At 35.7% G+C, this 24,013-nt stretch overlaps 1 protein-coding gene across 4 annotated transcripts in view; it reads left to right on the top strand.

Moving 5' to 3' along the window:
* The window catches only part of Myo5a (myosin VA), a 203,258-nt gene that overhangs the window by 124,528 nt on the left and 54,717 nt on the right, over nucleotides 1-24,013 (top strand). For all 4 annotated transcript variants that reach the window (XM_071608272.1, XM_071608271.1, XM_071608270.1 and 1 more), the window contains exons 17-25: nucleotides 2,422-2,508; nucleotides 2,596-2,704; nucleotides 5,068-5,279; nucleotides 6,205-6,361; nucleotides 10,220-10,459; nucleotides 11,785-12,033; nucleotides 13,819-13,912; nucleotides 17,717-17,865; nucleotides 21,895-22,008. In XM_071608272.1, the coding sequence (XP_071464373.1) occupies nucleotides 2,422-2,508; nucleotides 2,596-2,704; nucleotides 5,068-5,279; nucleotides 6,205-6,361; nucleotides 10,220-10,459; nucleotides 11,785-12,033; nucleotides 13,819-13,912; nucleotides 17,717-17,865; nucleotides 21,895-22,008 (1,411 nt within the window). The remainder of the gene's footprint in view (nucleotides 1-2,421; nucleotides 2,509-2,595; nucleotides 2,705-5,067; nucleotides 5,280-6,204; nucleotides 6,362-10,219; nucleotides 10,460-11,784; nucleotides 12,034-13,818; nucleotides 13,913-17,716; nucleotides 17,866-21,894; nucleotides 22,009-24,013) is intronic.

Genomic DNA, 24,013 nt, shown 5'->3' with positions numbered 1-24,013 from the left:
AATTAAAACTACACCAAGATTATACATCACTCCAGTCAGAATGGCAATTATCAAGAATATAAGTAACAATAAATGTTGGCGAGGATATGGGGAAAAGGATACATTGATACATTGCTGGTGAGACTTCAAATTGGTGCAACCATTCTGGAAAGCAGTATGGAGATTCCTCATAAAACCTGGAATGGACCTACCATTTGACCCACTCTTCAGCATATACCCAAAGGACTTAAAATTGGCATACTATAGTGATGCAGCCACATCAATGTTGATAGAAGCTCAGTTCACAATAGCTTAGATATGGAACCAACCTAGGTGCCCATCAACAGATGAATAGATAAAGAAATTGTGGTATATATACAGGGTGGAATGTTACTTAGACATAAAAAAGAATGACTTTATGACATTTGCGAGTAAATGGGTGGATCTGGAGAGTATCATGCTAAGTGAAATAAGCCAGTCTCCAAAAACCAAAGGTCAGGTGTTCTTTCTGATATGTGGATGCTAACACACAATAGGTCAGGGGTGGGCGGGGAGGTGAAGAATAGAAATTCAGTGGATTAGACAAAGGGGAATGAAAGGAAGGGAGGGGGAATAGAAAAGATAGTGGAATGAATCTGTCATAACTTTCCTATGTACATATGTGAATACACCCCAGTCTATCTTAACATCATGTACATCCACAAGACTGGGATCCTAATTAGAATAAGGTATATTCCATATTTGTATCAATATGTCAAAACAGAGTCTACTGTCATTTATAACTAAAAAGAACAAATAAATTTTTTTAAATATGAGAGAAGAATCTTTCATGCACCACCCCACAAAAAGATATCCCTTTAATTTTGAAACTAATACATGTACATTGTGAAAACAATTTTCAGAAAACATAGGATAGTATAAAAAGAAATGAAAAAGATAATTGGTATAAACTGGCATAAACCATTCTTGACTAACCAGCATCCCTTCCTTCCTATTCTGTGTGTGTGTGTGTGTGTGTGAGAGAGAGAGAGAGAGAGAGACAGACAGACTGATTTACGGGGAGAGAGAGGGAAAAAATACTAGAATAAGGGAGGATCTCAATGCTGTAATTGCAGTTTTATCTCCGTTTTTTATGCAATAGATAGTGGACACGTCCCATGTTAGTAAAAGTCCACATCTCATTTTAATGGCTGCGGAGTATCCTATGACACAGATGTACCATTATTTATTCAAATTATTGCCTACTGATGATTATTTAGGTTGTTTCAACAATGCTATAAAAACATCTTTTGCCTATAATTTTTGTTTGTCTAATATATCCTTTGGATAATATATTTCTAGAAGTGGAATTTGTGAATTTGTAGGTCAAAATCATGCTTCTAGTCTGAGGATTACTCATTGTGTACATATATTAAAATATCACACTGTTCCATAAGTATTTTTTTAAAAGATGAGAAAAAAAGAAAAGGAAAAAAAATGAGGCACATACACCCATTCTACAAATTATGATTGCCTGTTTCCTTACTTCCCTGCCAATCCTGCTATCTAGAGAGTATATCTGAAAGACTGCTGTCCTGTGCCCCTCATCATTAAGAAGCCCTCTCTAGAGGAAGTGGCAAGCAGGAAGCAATTGCCATGCCATGAGCCATGACCTTGCATCAGCAAACTCCATCTCCTGCCACCAACAGAACACTTGAGAAGAGAGTGCAGGAGAAGGTGTAGATGGATCACTCAGAGCCTAGCTATGGGAGTGTAATAAGAGTGATCATATAGTTAGAGGAGACCTTTCTGCTTCCTCTTTTAGTATTATTTTAATTTGAAGATTTCAATTGCCCATAGTGAAATAATATAAAATATAATACAAAATAAAAATATTTTCATTTATATAAACACTATACATGCTTAGTATGTATACAGTAAATAGCTTTTAAAACATCAATAATTTTTTTAAGAAAAAAACTTACTGGGGCATATTTAATGTGTCCTTCCTGTTGGAATGGTGTCCATTTTTAGTCTGAGGGATGGAACTGCTCAAGAATGAAGAATATCTTCCAGACTGGCCAGTATTCATTCCAAGAGAACCTATATAGGGAGCTAAAAATCTCTGAGAATTAATTAGGTCAACCCATGTAAGTGAGTATGGACAATGCAGAGAAATTTTGTGTTCCTTTCTTTTTTTAGTATCCTCAGTGCACTTTCTTATGAGTTTGTGGTTTGAACCCTAGGGGGTGTTTACAGCTCTATTTTTATTGCTCATTGTCTCTCCCCAGTCTCATGAAGTTTTCCATTTTGATCACAGCTTCAACTTTTGAATGCTTGCTTTTTTAATTTATCCACTTGGTTGTTTACAGAAGAATTTTAACCCTGCCTGAGGAGAGTGACTACAGCTTGGTTCTTTGTGCACTAATGACCTTTTTTTTTTTTTTTTTTTTAAACATGTAGGTTTGATGAGAAGAGGGCAGTGCAGCAACTGAGAGCATGTGGTGTCCTGGAAACCATTCGAATCAGTGCAGCAGGTTTCCCCTCACGGTGGGCGTGACATTTTTCAGGTGTAAGGAATCCTAATGGGGAGATACCTAGATCTTTAAATAAACTGATGTAATTTTATTTTTATAGGTGGACTTACCAAGAATTTTTCAGTCGCTACCGAGTCCTAATGAAGCAAAAAGATGTGCTAGGTGACAGAAAGCAAACATGCAAGAATGTGTTAGAGAAACTGATACTGGTGAGAAAGATTTTTCACTTACCTTTATCTGAACAAAGGCCTTGTGGTTCTTATTTGTAAAGACCCTGGGAGCTTTCATGTAAAATATCATTCATCCAAATTATCTAGGGGTGGTTGGGTAGAGGGGCACACTGTCTTAGAGGTTGAGGCTCACTCATGCTAAAACTTGTGAGCAGGAGAATGGTCCATTATCAGAAAATAAAATTGTTAAGGCCTGAACCCAACTTGAGACACATTTATTTTAGAGACTGTGATCATTTCAGCAAAAATATTTGCAGTACTTACTTATGGAAGACACCAGACCAGATGATGTGTAATTGAGAAAAAATGATTCTTAATAGTATGGTGGTGCATGCCTGTAGTTCCAGCCACTCAGGTTGTAATGAGGGGAATCTCTTGACCCAGGAGTTTGAGGCCAATGTAGGTGAGACCCTGTCTCAAAAACAAAAACAAAAAATGAGCCTTATTCTCAAGTAACAGTCTATCTTGGCAAGTAATGCATTTTAAAGTTAAATATACTATACTTTAGAGTCTATATCAAATGCTTAATGAATAGGACAAGAAATCAGGAAGGTAAAGTCACATCCAGCTAGGGGAAGGAGGAACAATTTCATGAATGGGTAAGACTGGATAAAACTGGAGAAAGAATATTCTAAGAGAAAGCATGGTATGAAAAAAGCAAGCAAGCATAGGGTTTGCTCAGAAAAAGTAGCTTTTTGCAGTATAAGATTTGTGAATGGGATTGTAAAGTAATGGTTAGGAAATATAGGTTGATATTATAGAGAATCAATCATCCCAGGCTAAGAAGTTCTAAAACTTTATTGTGAATAGTGTCACCTGGAGTGTTTGCCAAACACAGATCTCTAAGCCATACCCCCAGAATTTCTGGGGCAATTATCAGGGAATTGCCCAGTAATTTGCATTACTAACAAATTCCCAGGTAATACTGATGCTATCTGAAGAGAACTGCACTTTGAGAATTACTGATCTTCTGATCTAGGACTTAGAGAATTAAGATTCATAAAAAATTTTTTAAAATATATTTTTACTGGTTGAAACGAGTCTGAAGGGAATTGCCTCACTTCAAGATAGTTAGTCCTAATAGACTGTTAACAGGTAATTTCCTTTGGTAATGATATATATATATATATATATAGAGAGAGAGAGAGAGAGAGAGAGAGAGAGAGAGAGAGAGAGAGAGTTTGTTTTTAAAAGACAAACAAGTCATGTTTTAAAAAAAACCTAGTGTTTGTCGAGTTTGGCCTATCTCCTTTCAACCCTGAGTTCACATGGGATTGAGCAACAGTCCTACTCCTGTCTTCCTTACCACTCTGGACCTGGTTTCAGGGCCTCGAAAGGAATAGGCAGAGGAGCCTGCAAGATGGAGGCAAAGTTGGATCTTGAGATGGGACAGGGGTGGTAGGAGAGGATCACTTTTAACTATGACTCTAAAATTATTGAATAATTTTAGATTTTTTAGATGCACTTGGAGGTTTCTTATTTTTAGGTTTCGTGTATAAGATAGGATATATCTGCTTACAGTGAAAAGGGATTTCCTGTTTTTGCTTAGAATTTCAGATCACGGTGGTGATTATTATACATGCATTTTACTCTTCTTTTGATATGAGAATGGTTAATAATTTACATGTTTCTAGATGTGGTGACTCACTAAGAACAGTATGAAATTCAAAAGTTTGTTTTTGTAAAGCAAATGTCATTGAGCAATGCAACTGATTATATTTGGGGGAAGAAATTTGAAATTTATAGGATTTTAATACTTTTATAAAGTTTTTTCTTATTGTTTTTGTTTTAAATACTGTTGATGAAGTCAAGAGGTAATTGTTGAGAAACTCAACTCTTAATATAAATACCCATGGATTTTTGGGTTGGTTTTTTTTTTCCCCCAATTTTATTTCATATGCTTTTCTTCCTGCCTTATTCTTCACACTGATGTTTTTGTCCCTTCAGCTTGCTCATGGAATATACAGCCTGATGTAATGCTTACAGCTCGGTCACTCTGAGGGAGTGTCAACATCTCCATTTCCTTGAGATGTTTAAAATACAAACCAGAAAATAATAGCTGCCTATAACCCACAACCAAGTTTTGGGCCTCAGATAAAAAAATTCCAGGTAGAATAATTCTGGAAAATAACTCTTAAACTATAGTTTTCCTTAAAAATCCCTTCTATTTGCTGAACTTGCATAGGATCAAAAATCTGGCTCCATTAGTTAATTGTGATGTAGCCTAAGTTTTAGCTAATAGATTCATCCTTTTACTGATTCTGCTTCTAGACATATTTTTCTCTTTTAAATTTCTTTTATATGGTTATTATTTCTGAATATATAATTTCTTCCTAAAATAGGACAAGGACAAATACCAGTTTGGTAAAACAAAGATCTTTTTCCGTGCTGGTCAAGTGGCCTATCTAGAAAAATTGAGGGCAGACAAACTGAGGGCTGCCTGCATTCGGATCCAGAAGACCATCCGAGGTTGGCTGCTGAGGAAGAAGTACCTACGCATGCGTAAAGCAGCCATCACTGTGCAGAGATATGTGCGGGGCTACCAGGCTCGATGGTAGGTCTCCCAAGTACCTATACGTTATTTCTAACAGGGCCCTAAGATTAAGGTGTTCACCTAATTCATTATCCAGCCTAAGGCAGGTTTGAGTAGTTACCCTACCTAAGAAGTCAGCATCTCACCCCTTCTTAGTTTCAAGGAATAACAACTCATAAGACAGTTAAATATAATAAAATTTCACTTAGCCTTATAGATGATTCTGATTCGTCCTCAGAAAATTTTAAGTTTCTACCTACTCATATCCTCAAAATTTTTGTGTTTTCTATTTTTATAGGTAGTTTGAAGAAATCATGTGTAAATTAAAATAGGCATGAATATGACCTGCTTAATAATGACTCCATTGAGGAGCTTTCAGGAACAAGTAGCTGAGAAAGTCTATACTGTACTGAAGAACTACACTTCAATGTGATTACATATTAGGACAATTTTAATTTTGAAGTATAAGTGGAAAGGCATTAATGATGAAGAATATACACTCTAACAGATTTTAGGAAAAAATATGGTACATTAACAATGGGTAGATCTAAGAAAGTTTTTGATAAGTAAATATGGGATTACCATGTAGACTGGTCTCCTTTGTAAAGGGCACTTAGCTGATGGTTATAAGCCCTGTCCTCGAAAGAATTATGAACTTTCTATTTTTTTTTATTGTAAAATCTGGCAGTATGGGGTGGCCCCTTTTCAGAAATTGGAAAGACTCAGGTAAGAAAATTAATGATAATAAATGTTTAGATGAGGTAATGAATGAATTCTACTTTGGGAAACTACTAATTGCTATACAAATATAAGCAAATATAAATGTTGATTTATCATGCACATTATTAGAATAATGTAATTCAGGTACTACTCATTATGACCAAGACATTGATATGAATTTTTGCATTTTTCTTATTATTGACAATGTACTACTATGTTCTTTTAGCTATGCTAAATTTCTGCGTAGAACCAACGCAGCAGTCATCATTCAGAAATACTGGCGCATGTATGTGGTCCACAAGAAGTACAAGATTAAACGAGCTGCCACTATTGTTCTTCAGTCTTATTTGCGAGGCTACTTGGCCAGAAATAGGTATCGCAAGGTGAGACATTATTTTCAAATTTGTTTATTCATTCCATTAACATTAATCAATTTCCATATATGTACATAATGCCACAGGGGATGCTGGGACATAGGAGCCATATGGAAAAAACTAACAATTGTAGTGTGTTTTTAAATATTAAATAATTACATATTAATAAGACAAAAGAAAAAATTTATCTCCTCTCATCCCTTATCTGTGTAGTTTGGAAATAAAAAGTAGGTATATAATAAGTTATAACAAACTTAGTGACTGAAAATAACAGAAATTTATTATCTCACCTTTCAGGAGACCAAAGTCCAAAATCATTACTTAGCCAAAATCAAGGTATCAACAGGATTGCACTTTGTCTAGAAGCTCTAGAGGAGAACCCATTCCTTGCTTCTTCCAACTGCTAGTAGCTGCCAGCACTCTTTGGACTTAGGGCATATCCCTCCAATCTGCTCTTCCCTTACAGTATCTTCTCAATGTGTCTAACTTTTCATATCTGTCTCTTATAAGAACAATTATAATGCTATTTATATCCTGCTTTATAATCCAGGATAATCTTCCCATGTTAAGATCTTTAACCTAGTCACATGTACAAATATCATTTTTCCAAATAATTTATAAATTCTGGAAATGATATCTTTGGAGTCTATCATCAGATAACTATAGAGAAATAAAATACATATGATTAGGTCAAATATACGACAGATGAGTAGAAGATTAACCCAAGTATCAGACAACCTTGGAAGAATTTACTAGGTGAAGAGAAAATAAATTATAACATTATTATGGCTAAAATTGTATTAATTGGAATATGATGCTCTAGAAGGTTTTAAAAAATCATTTTTATATCTAGCAATAATAAAGATGACTCTATACATACTGGATCACCAGATTAATTTTAATTGTGACAGTTGATAAAAAGGTTTTTATCTCTTTCATTTTGGCAAGGCTTTAAGCCTGTTGTATAGACTGGACTGTGTTTCTAATACACCAGAAATCTACTAACTGGATATTAGAGCTCTGTGGGCATCCCAGTCAGAAAGCACACAAATAGGGTGATTTAGGGGTAGGTTTCTTATCACTGGCAGTGTATGGGTATATCTTGGCCATTTTCATCCATTCATTTTACATTTTTATTTTGAAGTGATTTTAGATATAAAAAATTATAAAACTGATTAGATCTGAATGAACATATTTAATAACTGTGGTTTGAAGGAAATTTAAAGGCAGCTACTCCAGATCCTTTTTTCTGCTTATGTCTATTTTATAGTCTGTTCTTTCTACCTAAGTATGAGATTTCAGAGCTTTATACTTGGCTTTTCAGATATACTAAACTAATTTCCTCAGTAGTCTCCTCAGAAACATTTGAAATGTGTTTTGAGGCCAGTAGTTTGGCAGTGGTAGTCACTGGCTGGCTCAATCCCCCTGTGACTGGACACAGCGTTGGGTGAGTAGTTTCAGATTAGATGCTTGCTCACATACAGGCCATCCTATTAATCCTAGTTTCTTTTAGCTGTGCTCTTGAGATCCAAGGATTCCCATAGTGGGATTGGGGTGGGGCTGTCTTAAAGGAAATATAGACATTCTTTCATTTCTCTGAGTCACGGATCTGAGTCATGTTCCATTGAACATGGAAGCTCCAATTATATTATGTTTTCATTTGACTGAAATTAGAGAAATGGACCGATGTCTAAAGTCACATGGGAAGAAGCAAAATTTATGTTATCACTTTGTTACTGTGAGCTGTTTGAACTTTCAAGTCTGAAACCCTTCAGTTTGCTATCACTGAGTGTTGTTGTTCCTGCTCCTTAATCATTGGATAAAACAAGGGCCTCCCTCAGGACTGGTATGTTCAGAAGTTCAGAGAGCTGGCCTCATGGCAGCACAATGCAAGGCTGCACTTGATGAAAGCCATAGTGTTGGAAGAACAGCCAAAAGTGCAGGATTGAGTTGGTAGAAGATACTCCTCAGGTCTCCTAAACTCCTATGCTTATTTTGGTGTTTTATAATTCAAAACTTAACCACTGATAAGAAGAAGTATATCTTCTAGAATGCTATTTTTTTCTTTGTTTTTCTCAGGTATATAACCTAAAAGTAGGAACTATTCTTTTTATGATCTTATTAAACTGCTATCTATTTAAATAGATGGTTTCAGAGATTTTTACATTTTAGAAGTTTTACAAGAGATACATTATGTTCATTTGTATGAATCACTAACAAGTACTTAACCAAGTACATAACTTATTTTTCCACAGTGTGGGACTGAACCCAGGCGCACTCTACCACTGAGCTGTAGCCCCAGCCCTTTGTATATTTTATTTCGAGACAGGGTCTTGCTAAGTCGCTGAGGCTAGTCTTGAACTTGTGATCCCCCTGCCTCAGCCTTCTGAGTCACTGGGATTATGAGTATGCACCACTGCATCCAGCTCAAATATATAACATTTAAATATCATGTACTTCATACAAGAGTTATTTCATAAAATTATATACTTAGAAGGAACTCAAGGTTTTTCTAGTTCAACCTTTTCTTAAAATTCAAAATTTATTTTCTCCATCTTTCCTAGAAAATATTTATATAGTTTATGCTAAATGGTCTTTAGTGGCAAGAAATTAATCTCATAAAAGGCATGAATATAAGTTGAGTATAAATTTAAGGGGCTATATATTTTTTAAAAATATTTTTTAAAAACATTAAATCAAAAGGAAGATTACTTCACATCTTTGTAATTTTCACTTTCTTTTTAAACCCATTCTTCCAAATTTAAATCCCACAAGCAGATTTCTTATTCATTTAAAATAGGAATTAGAAACTACATAGAATGGTATTCCTCAAATGTAACAAACAAGAGTGTCATAATTTCTTTTTTCTGGAGAAAAAACGTCAAATCACCTATGAACTTTTAGCACCCTAAATGTTGGCCTCTACCAACAGCTTGCTGACCATACCCCATGTCCTCATGCACAGGCCTAATGAACAGTGAGGTGAGATGATGTCAACAGTAAGAGTAGTGGGGAGATTTTCTAGTTTAATAGCATGTAGTTCACAGAGTGTCTAGTTCTGGGAGTTTTATGGGGGTTGTCTATTAACAGAAAACATACACAATAAGAAAGATAATGTATTTTTTTCTCTTTTTTTAATCTTTTAGTTAAATATAGAAATATTGACATTGATTTTATTTTTTTTTAAATACACGACAGCATTACAATTCTTATTACACATATAGAGCACAATTTTGCATATCTCTATATATAAAGTAATGCATATCTCTGTATATAAAGAAAAGCAAATCAAAACTACTCTAAGATATCATCTCACTCCAGTCAGAATGGCAGCTATTATGAAGACAGACAACAATAAGTGTTGGTGAGGATGTGGGGAAATAGGTACACTCATACATTGCTGGTGGGACTGCAAATTGGTGCAGCCAATTTGGAAAGCAGTATGGAGATTCCTTGGAAATCTGGGAATGGAACCATCATTTGACCTAGCTATTCCTTTCCTCAGATTATACCCAAAGGACTTAAAAACAGCATACTACAGGGACACAGCCACATCAATGTATTTTTCTCTTTAGACCCTTTTTCTTTTGATAATCTGATGCCTTTTATTTGACAGTTTCCAAGGTATAGTCTGCTTATAATCATACATATAATTTGTGCCTATAAAATCACTTGTTAAGATAATGTTGTGCCTCCATATTTCTCTGATATGAATAATTCACATAATGCATTATTAATTCAACTTTTTCATCTTTCTCTTTAGATAATGTATTGATTCTCAGCTTGACATGTCAGCCTCTCATTGATAGAGTTGAACCTTGGTATAATCCAGGATCTTACCTATTTCACCTTTACCCTTTTCTGCAGATACTCCGCGAACACAAAGCAGTCATCATTCAGAAGTGGATCCGTGGCTGGCTGGCTCGAACACATTACAAGAAGAGCATTCATGCCATAATCTATCTTCAGTGTTGCTTCAGGCGGATGATGGCTAAGCGTGAGCTTAAGAAGCTCAAAATTGAGGCTCGCTCTGTGGAACGATATAAGAAGCTCCACATTGGCATGGAGAACAAGATTATGCAGCTGCAGCGCAAAGTTGATGAGCAGGTGTGTTTTAAAAAGGAACCCTGATGTTGGAGCATGCCTGAAGAAATCCATTGAGATTATTTTCAATATTGTTTCCCCTTAATTTACCCTTTAGTCTTACCAAAAAATAAAATAATGACAATAATGAGCATAGAAATAATGATGAGCTCATATGTTAGATTACAATTTAAGGATCAAGGAAGGGATTTATTTTTGAGAACACCCTAACCCTAACCCACTTCAGACCTTTAATGATCAAAAGTCCTATTGTACTTTATACTTTATAGAATTCTTTCACCATATCATTTATTTGTATGCAATATAATATTATTATACTGAAATGACAAAAGAAATAGAAAGGTGTCCATGCTTATAAAGAGTTTACAGGCTATTTGCAGAGATAAAGAATTGATTGCTTAGTGATAGTTACTAAATAATAGTTTAGTATATGTAAGTGACATAAAGGTATTAATAATATATAAATGATAAGAATAGCAAAAGAAAACAAGGATCAGAATGAAATGAGATATTTTTGAAAGATTTTCTGAATAAGACAAAAGAATTTTGAGGTACTAAATGGATATTTGTAAGAAATTTGTGATTTTTAATCCATTTTATCATCTTTATGCATCATTTAGCTGGTTCATTGTTTTTAGTGGCATTCTGATCTGTTTTCAAAATCAAGTTACACATTCCCCTATTTCTGGATTAAGAATCATGAAATTGCCAGGTGTAGTGGCACTCACCTATAATTCCAGTGACTTGGGAGGCTGAGGCAAGAGAATGGGGAGTTCAAAGCCAGCCTCAGCAAAAGCGAGGTGCTAAGCAACTCAGTACGAACCTGTCTCTAAATAAAATACAAAATAGGGCTGGGGATGGGCTCAGTGGCCAAATGCCCCTTAGTTTAATCCCGGTAACCCCCGCCCCTGCAAGAAAAAATCATGAAATTAAGAATTTACTATGTAATTCATGATCATGAGAAACCATATCTGTGTTGCATATCACATACAACAGAATTAATTGTGATATGCAGTTAATTTGTATCACTGAGAAGATATTGGTTGTGTTATTGTAAATGTTGAGCGTATTGCCATCCATATCCCTGTCTATGCTTAATACAGAGGAAATGTGCTGTCATTTTGACTTGGCCCATATATCTCAATGTGAGTTTAATACAAGTTGTATTATAAATGATTCGGTTTAACAGATTTGGTTATATACTATAACAATGCTGTGATGATGTAACACAGATGTGATTAGTAAGCATGATTTTTTCATGAAATACATTTGGTTATTCATATGAATAGTATATATTTACTTATTGTTGCTTATTTGTATGTTTAAAGAATAAAGACTACAAATGCCTCATGGAGAAACTGACCAATCTGGAAGGAATATACAACTCTGAGACTGAGAAATTACGGAGTGACTTAGAACGTCTTCAGCTAAGTGAGGAGGAAGCTAAGGTTGCCACTGGACGAGTTCTTAGTCTGCAGGAAGAAATTGCCAAGCTCCGGAAAGACCTGGAACAAACTCAGTCAGAGAAAAAAACCATTGAAGAACGAGCAGATAGATATAAACAAGAAACTGAGCAGGTAGGAATTAATGTCCATATTTCATTCTATACCTTACCCAAAGTAAATGGGCAGTGTTTAGGACTTCTTTTCTTCCTTTAAGTGTCCTCAGTCCCTAGAAGCTTTCCAGATTCCTTTGAATCTTCAGTGTATTTAAGCTTGGTGGGAAGAATAAGGTTTCCTCTTTTAAGCTAAGTTCTTGCCTTTCCGGTCTGATAGAATAGTATACATGAGCAGATTCAGATTTCTCCTTTCTTTTTATTTCATTGTCTTCTTTTCAAAGGAGTAGATGTAGGCACCACTTTTGATCCTTTTGAAGAAATATAATGACAGGGAAAGAATGAAAATATTTCACTGTGATAGCCAGCTTCATCATTGGAAAAATATTCTCTGAATAAGAAGTCCATAAGTTACACTACAGCTGGTTCGTAACCAGGAGTGTATCAGAATCTCCTGGAGAGTTTTTTTGTTTGTTTGTTTGTATTGGGGTTGTTTTGTTTAGTTTAGTACTGGGAATTGAATCCCAAGGATGCTGCATCACTGAACTATATTTCCATTCCTTTTTAAATTTTATATTTTGAGTCAGGGTTTTGCTAAAATGCCTAGGCTGACCTTAAGCTTAGCCTGCCACAGCTGCCTGAGTTGTTGGGATTATAGATGTGCACCACCAGGCCCAGCTTCCTGGAGAGTTTTTTAAAATGGTCCTCCCCAGGACTGGGGTTGTGGCTCAGTGGTAGAGCATTTGCCTGGTATGTGTTAGGCACTAGGTTTAATCCTCAGCACTACATAAAAATAAATAAATAAAGTAAAGGTATTGTGTCCATATACAACTAAAAAATATTTTTTTAAAAAATTGTCCTCCCCAAGCTTTGGAAATGTGGGATAGGCACCTAGATTTTGAGAAAGCACTACAGGATTGTCTGTACACCCCTGATTAAGAGCAGCTTATCTTAAGAGCCCACAGAGAATTTAGACCTTTCTACTGGAATGGATGTTAAACCCATGTTTGTACAGAGGGCAGACTGGTCTACCAGAAGGGATGCTTTTTAAACTGACTTTGGCTATGGCACAGTGCTATTGTCTACTTTCCTGGTCTCAGGATCTATGGTCACAGAGCCTTCTTTTCCTGTCACTAAGCCTAGTGTGTTGAAAGGTTTGTGCATCACCTTTCTCTTTATTAATATAGCTCTCACTTTGAGGGAGACAGGATTAAAATATCATTCATCACAAGCACACATTTTATTCCAAGGATGTAAATTATGTACTTTGCTAAGTTACCTTTGATTTTGATTTTTGCTTCCTGGGGATCTTTATCCAATCAGAAACAAGAAAGTTAAGGGTCAGTGCTTTTTTTTTTAATGTGGTAAAATATATGTTCATTTTAATTATGAATATACATGAGCTTTGTGTCACAATGTTGAGATGAGATGGTAATATTGCTTTGAGAACAAATGTTTGCTAGGTACCAAGTAATTGCTAAATGTTCAAGGTACAACATAAAACAACTATCACCATTCTTGTCATCTAGGAATCTAGTCTATTAGAGAAGACAGAAAAGTAAATCATTTATAAGGGCTATAAAGAGGTGTATATAGAGTTCTGTAGTAACCCAGAGAAGAGACCTAATGGAGGAGGTTTCCAGAAAGTGTCTGTAGAGGGTAAGTTTGACGGGTGACCAGACGTAACAGGTCAAAGACATGAGGCACAAGGATGGTGAAAGCATGGAGTGACTTCTATGTGGTCTTTAGACTTAGTAATGGAGATTCCTCTATCGCAGTCATCTCAGTTTATTGTTTCATTTTATAGCTGGTATCAAATCTGAAAGAAGAAAATACTTTGCTGAAGCAGGAAAAAGAGACCCTTAATCACCTTATTGTGGAGCAGGCTAAGGAGATGACAGGTAAGGCTTATGTAAGCTCAACATACTATATATACACCAACCAACCTCACACCAAAGTCTTATAAGTTATAACATTATTTTTTTCCAGTTACAAGATTACTTAGCACTTAAATATTTTAAAAAGTTGAGGCTATCATCAGTAAATTTACAGTTAGAAGTGGTAGGAGCGCCAGATATTTTGGTTGACTTAGTGCTGAACTTGTAAGCCTGATTTCTCTGTGTACCAGTGTGAACTCATTCAGTCAATGCTATATATGGTTTTTTCAAAAGTTAATTTTCTTTATGTATATAATTTATCAGTTATGACTTATAGAATTATTATTGATTTAGTAAGAATTCTTGAGCTAGCATAGATAGATAGATAAAGGGATGTATGTTTCTATGTATATTGGTTTATTTATTTTTATTTTTATTTTAACAGTACTGGGAATTGAACAGGCTTTCATGCCTGTTAGGCATGCACTCTACTACTAAGGTTCACCTCCACCCTCCACCCCCCCTTTTTGGCTTATATACACTAGAATTTATTTTTTGCATTTCTGGAAGCTGTGAAGTCTAAGATTAAAGTAACAGCATATTCAGTGTCTGGTGATGTCCCATTTCCTGGTTTATATAATGGTGCCTTCTCTCTGTGTCCTTACATAGTGTTAGGGGAACACAGCTCTCTGATCCTCTTTATGGGTATATATGTAGAGATATATTTATATATACATGTACATATAGATAGATATATATATACATGTACATATACATATATATATAATTTATATATAAATTATAGTTATACATAGTTGTTGGGTATATTTTGATACAATCATACAGGCAAGGAATTTGTTTTCAATCCCCATTCCTCCCACTTTGTTTCCCACCTAATTAACTGAGATTATAGGTGGGCACCACCATGCCTGACTTATTTTTATTGTTTTAAATTGATATAATTGTATATTTGTATGGGGTAAAATACAATAATTTGATATAAGTATATAATGTATAATGATCAAGTCAGAGTAACCAGCATTTCTATCTACTCAAGTAGTTTATCATTTCTATGTGTGGAAAACCTTCAGATTCTTCTTTTCTGCTTATTTTATATATCATAAATTGCCATAGACCATAGTTACCCTACTATACTATAAATAAATACCAGAACTAATTCCTTTCTTTCCTTTGTTTGATACCCATGATCTAACTTCTTTCTGTCCCTCCTCCCTACTATCCATCCTTCCCAGTATCTAGTGACCGCTGTTCTACTCTCTTCTATCAGATCAGTTTATTTAGTTTTCACAAATGAAGAAAGACAGATATCTTTCTGGATCTTGCTTATTTCTTATTTATTTTTTGCTAAACCAAGGAATATTATTCTCCTAAGATCAACCACTTTTTGCTACCAAACTAAAAATACAATATTCAATTTTTTTAGATATGGACATTTATTCTATTTGCTGTTTGTGGTATAATTAAAATAGTGGTGATTTAAAAAGTATCTCCATTTATATTAAACAATAATAATTAGTGGAAGAGAAAAGATGGGTTGGAATGAGACTATATCATATGAAAAATAGTCACTAGAACATTATAATTTTTGATGAGGTATTCAAAAAAGACAAAATGTCCTAAAGTTTTAACATGAGATACCCAGAAAATAATGGTATCTTATTAGTAATGATGAAATTAAAGAAAAAGTACCTGTGTATGAGGCAAATTAATGAGATTAGTTGTTAGACTGTTATAAATATTCTACAAAGAAGTAGATCCAATGATAGCTGTAAATATCCTAGAGGGGATTCACTAAGGGAATTGGCTCACATGATTACAGAAGATAAGAAGTCCCACAGTTTGCATGTTGGAGTACCAGAGAAGCTGGCAGCATGACTCAGGCCAAGTCTGAAGGCCTTAAGACCACGGAAGCTGATGGTGTAACTAACTCTCAGTCTGAGTCAGAAGGCCTGAAAGCCCAGGTGACTGCTTGTGCAAGTCCCAGAATTCAAAAGCCAGAGACCCAGAGTTCTGATGGGCAAGAGAAAAACAGTATCTTGTCTGTGGAAGAAGGAGTAAGAGTTGCTCTTCTATCTTTTTCATACTAAGCCCCCAGTATGTTGGATGGTGCCTGCCCACGTTGGGGGCAGATCTTTCCCACTCAGTCCAGCAGTTCACATACTGATATCCTCTGAAAACACCTCATAGACAATCCTGAAGTAATGCTTTATCAGCTATCAAAATATCTCTTAATCCATCAGAGGAATTAAGTTTTGGACCTCAAGCAAATCCAGATTAAAACATTAGAGAGAAAATAAGGAATGAGTATGAAAGTTTCCATTAAGACTGGTGGTAAGAGGTCTCTCTGTTTTCTCCATACCACCCCTTCCCTCCCAATCAATGGATATGATGTTGAGGAAAGAGAAGAAAACCTGGAATTAATGAACATAACTAAGTCATAAGTTCAAGAAAAGAAAACAAAAAAGAAATCAAAAGGGAAAAGAGAAAACAGAGTCCCTAACATCATGGGAAGGAGGTTTCGGGGATATAGAATGCAATGGAAAGACCAAAAATGATGAGAATACTTTTGGAAAAATATAAAACTCTATTTTGAAATTACGCTGTTAGAATAAAGAAATAACACTGGATTTGTCTAGGGAGAATTTAGCCTGAAACAGTTTTTGCAAACTGGTGAAAATAAAAGGCAATTTATTGGGGCTGGGGATATAGCTCAGTCAGTAGAATGTTTGTCTTTCATGCACAAGGCTCTGGGTTCAATCCCCAACACTACACACATACACACACAAAAAAGCTATTTATAGAATGTTTCAGAGAGCAGAAATTCCTTCATCCATTCATTTATAAATCATGAAAGCCCTATCCTAGGAAGCACTATGTTAGGCACAAGGAAAACAGTGTAACAAGACACTTTCAGCTCTTGCCTGATGGAGCTGATGGAGAAAGAAATGTCGAAGCAATAAAAGCAGATAGGGCATCTTAAAATTTGCCCACAAAATACGAGGATAAAATGAGCATAGTAGTGCGACACTTAATTTTATAAAAATACCTGGTTGGTTATTTAGTTAAAATATATGGCCAAGATATGAGGCTTTTTAAAATTTTGTTTTGTCTACAGTAGGATCTATAACCTCAAGTCTCCTAGCCAAATGCAAACCACCAACAACACAGAAGTCAGGGTGGGGTGGATAAATGGGAAAGTCAGGGTTCCTGAAGCCACATATGGGAGATGGCCAAGAAGTAAATAACACAGATGACCACACCTGAGCATTTTATCTGATTAGAAACAGTAACAATACAACAGCAGGGGAGTTTGGTGGAAAATTTTAGGCTAGAACCCTGGGACTGAGTTAAGCAGACAGACACTCCAGAATAGGAGAGCCAGATCCACTCAAAGTTGCCATTCCCTAGAGAAATAGCTTTAATTTTTTGAAAGAATACGTTAATTTGGACAAAATAATTTTACAAATTTCCTAAAATGGAATACCATTGGAATACAAAAATACATGTACTTACTAGAGCTTACCTAGTTGAAGTTTATCAAGAATGTGTGGTGACTAGTGAATAAACTAGTAGATCTAAGACTATAGTAAATGGAAGAGTTCAATAGATGATTGATGTCATTATTAAGAAAAAATCATTTCATTTTTGGGTCATGCTTTTTCTTGTCTTACATTCACTATATACTCTTTTGAAGATCACAGTGGTGCTAAAAGTAAGATCCTATGCTGATAAACTGGAATCAGTGTACCTGTTACATTCAGTTTCTATGGAGCCGTCTCTGGCATGCATATCCCTTTTTTCTTTTAGAAACTATGGAGAAGAAGCTAGTAGAAGAAACAAAACAACTGGAACTTGAGCTTAACGATGAAAGGCTGAGATACCAGAACCTTCTGAATGAGTTCAGTCGCCTAGAAGAAAGATATGATGACCTCAAGGAAGAGATGACCCTCATGGTGGTGAGTCCAACACTTTTGCTTTTCTTTGAGATGAAAAATTTTAAACACATACAAAAGTAAATAGAATAGTAGAATGAACCTCCATATACTCCACAAACCCATTCCCCAGTTCCAAAATGGTCAACACATTTCTGCTTCCTCTTCTACCCTTTCCCAGCCCCATTCAGTGGTTATATTATTATAAAGTAAATCCCAGAAATCATTCAACTTTATTCATTAAGTACCTCAGTTTAGTCAAACACTTTAAAGATTAGACTAAAGAATACCAGAAAGTTAAAATAGCAGGATTTTTTTTATAGATTGAATAGTTTAATGTAAAACTTGCATATAAAGCAAATATTTATGTAATTATTCCCTCCACTGGTTTTATTGTAACTTCCAAGGTAAATTCCTACAAAAGCAAAATGCCCCTCTATTTGTAACAAATTATCTTCTCTATTTCAAGGACTCTTCTGCATTTGCCAGTATATACTTTTTGTATTTACAATAGTTCTCCACTCTCCCTATAATATTTACCCTGCTATCAGGAAACAGACATCTATTTTTTTTTTTAATTGTACTGGGGATCGAACCCAGGGGGGCTTTGCCACTGAGTTACATCCCCAACCCTTTTTTATTTTATTTTTGAGACAGGGTCTCACTAAGTTGCTTAGAGCCTTCTAAGTTGCTGAGACTGGCCTCAGACTTGAGATCCTCCTGCCTCAGCCTCCTTACTGGGATTACAGGTGTACACCAGCCAGCATCTGCCTTAAAGGCAATCTGATCATACCAATGACCAGAAATGCTTTAATATCTGTTATAGAAAGAAAAATAATTTTCTATGTGTACAGTAGGAGATTTGCTTCAAATTTTATTTCCGCCTGGATCTGCTTGACAGAGTTCTTTAAAATGTGATGTCTAAAAAGTCAAAATAAGGGCTGGGGCTATAGCTGAGTGGTAGAGACATGTGAGGCACTGGGTTCAATCCTCAGCACCACATAAAAATAAGTAAATAAAGATATTGTGTCCATCTACAACTAAAAAAAATTTTTAAAATAAGTCAAAATAAAAGAGATGATATTGATATAACACAAAAGAAATGTTCTCATAACCTTTAGTCTAAAAGAGGCATAAAAGCTAATATAAATCTTACATTGGACTGTTATTTCAAACCTCACTGATCTACCATGATTTATATTTGCAAAGAGACATTAGAAGTAGGAGCAGGTCGCCATAATATGTCCAAAGAGTCTTGTCTTCATTTCCACACTTCATTTGGCCCCACTGAAAGATTCTTCTGTCATATTCTGATTCTTAGATTTTCTAGAGCCCTTTTTTCTCTCCTTCAGTGTTGATGTTCCCCAGAGTTCAATTCTTTTTATTTGTATTTATTTACTGGGTAACCATGCCAACACTTATGGTTAACCTTTGTTTCAGTTATTGTTAGAGCTAAGCTTTGTATTCTACCGGGCATTTCTGAGACCCACTAGCTATTTGAAATGTTAATAAGCAGCACTGGAAAAGAAATGATTCTGAGGTCAAATAATCAACCAAGTTAAACAGATTTTTTTCTACAGACTTTCTCAGATTCATTAACAGTATATACCTTGTGAGTCAAAGAAAATAAAATGAGAGAAATGTGTGCCATATACATAATCACTGAACATATTCTAGAGATATCTTGAGGTTATGGGTCTGTTTAGTCAACAGGGTAGTCATCTCTCTAGAAAAGTCCCTCCAGTAATAGCCATCCTCCAGCAACTTAACACAGCTACTTCTTCCTGCCAGGCAAATCTCTGCCTGCTGTCCATTCTGCTCCCAGCAGTGCTCCAAGAATAGCTTAGAGTCTTGATTTCTTATTTTTGGCCCTTAATTCTCTTCACTGAATGCCTGTGACTCACTCTCATTCCTTTTGGGTCACAAAATGGTCAGAGAAAGAAAAAAGCATATGGAAGAAGATCAAAGGTCCTTTGCTTCCTACTCAGCTGTTCATTAGGTACCATTTCCTAGCTCCAGATAAAATAATCAAGATTGTAGAAGTGCAGAGAGTATCTGCCAAGAATTGCAAAGAATAAAAATTTGACTTTAAAATTCAGGACAACTGAAATATTAATGGCAATATCAAATATTTTAATGTTTACATAGCTAACAAATGGGTCTTGGCTAATAGTTCATTGACACTGTTTGCAAATGGTGTTCTCAGTGCTGTAATCCAGAGATAATGAATCATTTTGTAGTAAACAGACTCCTCAAGTGGATGGAGGGAAGGGAATTTATAAGACTGCCCGAAAGGCTTTCTGTAATCTATGTGATGTGCACACCAAAGAACACTGGTGAGTTAACTGTCACTGATTGCCAGGACATAGAATTGTTGACCTAGCTAGTATAAGAAGTGTTGTAGATTATTTTTCTCCAAAAACATTCAGTTTTCCAGGTATTATAGGAGCAGAGGCAATGTAGAAAAGACTGATCCAGGGCTGAAGAGTTTCAAGCTAACAATAAAAGTAAAATGAGGCAAGGGAATCCAGAATTATGAAGTAAAGATAAATAAATTCCAAGTAAGGAGGAAATCATGTCAACAATCATAATAAAACAGTTTCTGGGGGGAAAAAGTTACTACAGGAGAAATGATAGATAAGTAGCAAAAGAGAAGCAAGATGTGAATCTTGAAAGAACATGATAATTAAGTCAAGTGCATTGTCCTTGTAATTGAATACACAATGAACAGGGGAACAGAATCCTACAAACTTGGAAACCCAAAGGTCACTACAAGGAAGTTGTTGAATTATTGAAGATTTTTTCAACAATTACAGCAGTAGCAGTTAACATTAATCGAATGCTTGTTATGAGCCAGACACTTGTTGAACTCTACTTGCACACTCGTATTTCATCCTCACATAAATCCTACCAGACAGATGATAATATAAGCTCTTTCATACTAGTGATGAAACTGAGGCCTCAAGAAGTTTGATAGGGGCAAGTAAGTGGCATAGCTAGGATTCTTACCTAGTTCTTTCTTGTGGTTCAAACCCAGAACACGTAAGCATTGCCCTGGGCTAAAAGTTACATTAAATAACACAGCAGGACTGTAGATGTGGCTCAGTGGTAGAATACTTATCTAGCAAATGGCAAGTCCCTGGTTCAGTTCCTGGCACTGCAAAAACTATTAAGGTATTCATTGTTTAGTGATAAGTGGGTGTGGAATAAATAAGGATCTTTTATTTATTTGTTTATTTAGCAGCAGCACTAGGGCTCAAACCCAAGGCCTCACACATGCTAGGCAAGTCCTCTACCACTGAGCTATATTCCCCAGTCCTTTCCCATTTTTAATAAGCTTGTTAAAAATCTTTGGGTGTTTACATGAACCCACTTTTTATTATTAATGACATAGCCCTTTATTAAATAAATGTTATCCCATTCAGCTGTGGAATTTGGCTAGAAATCTTAAGTGATAGGCACTCTTATGTAAAGCAAATGGAATCAGGTTGGCCTTTGGCTTCATGTTTGGTGATTCTCCCCTCTAGCATACACCCCTGCTTCTATATCGTTTCAGAGACTCTGGGGTTTTCTTTGGATCTTCTCTCTACATTGGATGCACATTGGGCTGGCCTAAGGCTGTATTTGCTTAACTTTTTTATTCCCCATAAGCTTTTGAACACTGATTTTTCATAGTGACATATATCATAAAGGTATCACTTGGACTCCCTGAATTATTAACCCCCAGGGGTTTTCAGAGGATTCTTAGAGCAGTTTTCTTACTTTCCCCAGTGTGGCTTAGCACTCAAAACTTTAAAGACCCAAAGGGTCTCTGCTGATAATAATTTTCATTTGGGTGCTGGGTTTTACAACTGTTCTTGTCACAATATGCTTGTATACCTTTCTTTGAGAAGAGGTGACCCTTTGTAAGGATCTGACCAAGATGGCATGAAACAAATCTGGGCATCAGTACAAGTCAGTGAGGGAAGATGAGAACTAAGGAAAGATGACTGTTGCCTTAACTATGTCTAGTTTAATAATGTATTAATTATATTTGGGTTATTTGCCTTGCAGAATGTGCCTAAGCCTGGACACAAGAGAACAGACTCCACCCATAGTAGCAATGAGTCCGAATATACCTTTAGCTCTGAAATTGCAGATACTGAAGATATTCCATCAAGAACAGAGGTACATTGTAGATGCCTATGACTAAAACGTGGGATATGACCATGCTATTGTTAATAGGGATCATTTCTGATACATAACTTATAGGCACTTAATTAGCTGTGTACATATATACTACTGCATATGTTTTTGTCAATGCACATATGAACTTTTAAATTTTATCTTATTTACTTTTTTTGTGCTAACATGTACTGAATCCACTGAGCTATGTATCCTCAGTCCCACATTTAATTTTTAATATAATTTTAATGGAAATAGTTTCTTTTAAGAATTCCCTTTTACATCTTAACATATTTCATGTATTAAAAAAAATCGAGGCTATCGTGAATTTATTTCTGGCTGTGATAAGTTATAAATAAACTAAGCACTTTGTCCTGCAGTATTCTAAATATGAGCACCAAAGAATTTAACAAAACTTTTGCCTATGTTTCATGCTAGTTTTTAACCAATGTAATTTTCTTCCACAAAAATTAAGGGAAAATAATTTAGAAATATACTGTAATTGTGCTATGTTATATAGTATGAAACTAAAATGATGTATTGTTTTAACTGCAAAAATACAGTGGCTTTAAGTTAGATTGTTCCCAACCAGTTCTCAGCTCTCCTTTTCAAATATGATATTAATTTCAGGCACAGCTGTTCTATTTTTATCATAATTTTTTAAAAAATGGCCAAGTCAGAAATAGACTTGTTCTGGCAGAATAGCTAAAGAAATTAAATGCTTCTCTCCTTTCTTGTCTTAGTTTTACTTAAGAAGGAAGAGTTTCTGCCACTTCTTTCTGATAATTTTGAAGAAAATGTCATGTAGTTGGATTGTCATATAACACACGAGACTTATAGTTTGTTCAAATTCACAGCTTTTAAGTGCCAGAGCCAGAAGTCAGTCTGAGGCTCATCTCTCTGGAGTTCATGTTCTTTGCTATATCATACTCTACTGCCTTCATCCAGGCATTCTGCATTACAATTCTCCTATGTCTTTCATGTCTATTGCTAACATATGTCTGGGCTCATGTATCCAAAAGTGTGAGCAGTACATAGTGGGGTTGGGGTTGTACCTTATTTTCTAGTGGCCTGAGGGTAACTGCTAGCATCCCAAATTTTAGTGCTTTGAAACAGCAATTTATTATTGCTTATTATTCTGTGGGATTTAACTAGGTAGTTCTATTCCATGTAGTGGTAAAGGAGTGCCTTTGGTTGGTTATAGTCAGCTAAGTTGCTTAGATTGTCTACTTTGGAACTTTGTCTGCAGCAAGTAGGTGGGTTCTAAGAGTTCAAGAGTAAAAGAGGTCCCATAAGAATGACTCATGTCAATTTTGCCACACGGTAGTCAAAGCAAATTATAAAGCCACTCTACGTTCAAGGAGCAGAAAATAGATTATCCATCTGTCTGTCTGCCTCTCTGTCTCTCTGTTGGGTGGAAGTACTGGGTACCATCTCTTGATGAGAAGAAAGGCATGTATGTTTGGAAGAACCATTGGTGGACTGATGGCCTTGACCATTTCTCTCTCTCTCTTTTTTTTTTTTTGGTACTGGGATTGATCCCATGGGCACTTCACTGAGCTACATTCCCAGCGCCTTCCCCCTCCCCCGCTTTCTTGAGACAGAGTCTCACTAACTTGCTTAATGTTTTCCTGCTGAGGCTGGCTTTGAACTTGTGATCCTACTGCCTCAGCCTCCCACTGGGATTACAGGTGTAAAGTTAGACTTTGAAATTAGGACTTCTGTCTGGGGTTATAGCTCAGTTGGTGGAGTGCTTGCCTTTGCATGCACAAGGTTATGGGTTCAATCCCCAGCACCACACACACACACACACACATACACACACACACACACAAATCAAAATTAGGATTTCTGAGCTTCTAATGGATATAAAAGGTTTAGGACTGCATGTTTTTGGTCTCAATGAGAGTTTATAAACCGTCCACTTTAATGTAATATCACCTGAGTAGCTCCTGCATGGTAAGAAGTCATGACAAAAGGAATATGTTTGCTAGAAAGATTCTGTAGA

This window comes from Marmota flaviventris, chromosome 2 (genome assembly GCF_047511675.1).
Source record: "Marmota flaviventris isolate mMarFla1 chromosome 2, mMarFla1.hap1, whole genome shotgun sequence".
Lineage (NCBI taxonomy): Eukaryota > Metazoa > Chordata > Mammalia > Rodentia > Sciuridae > Marmota > Marmota flaviventris.
This window is presented reverse-complemented; position numbering and strand designations above follow the sequence as displayed.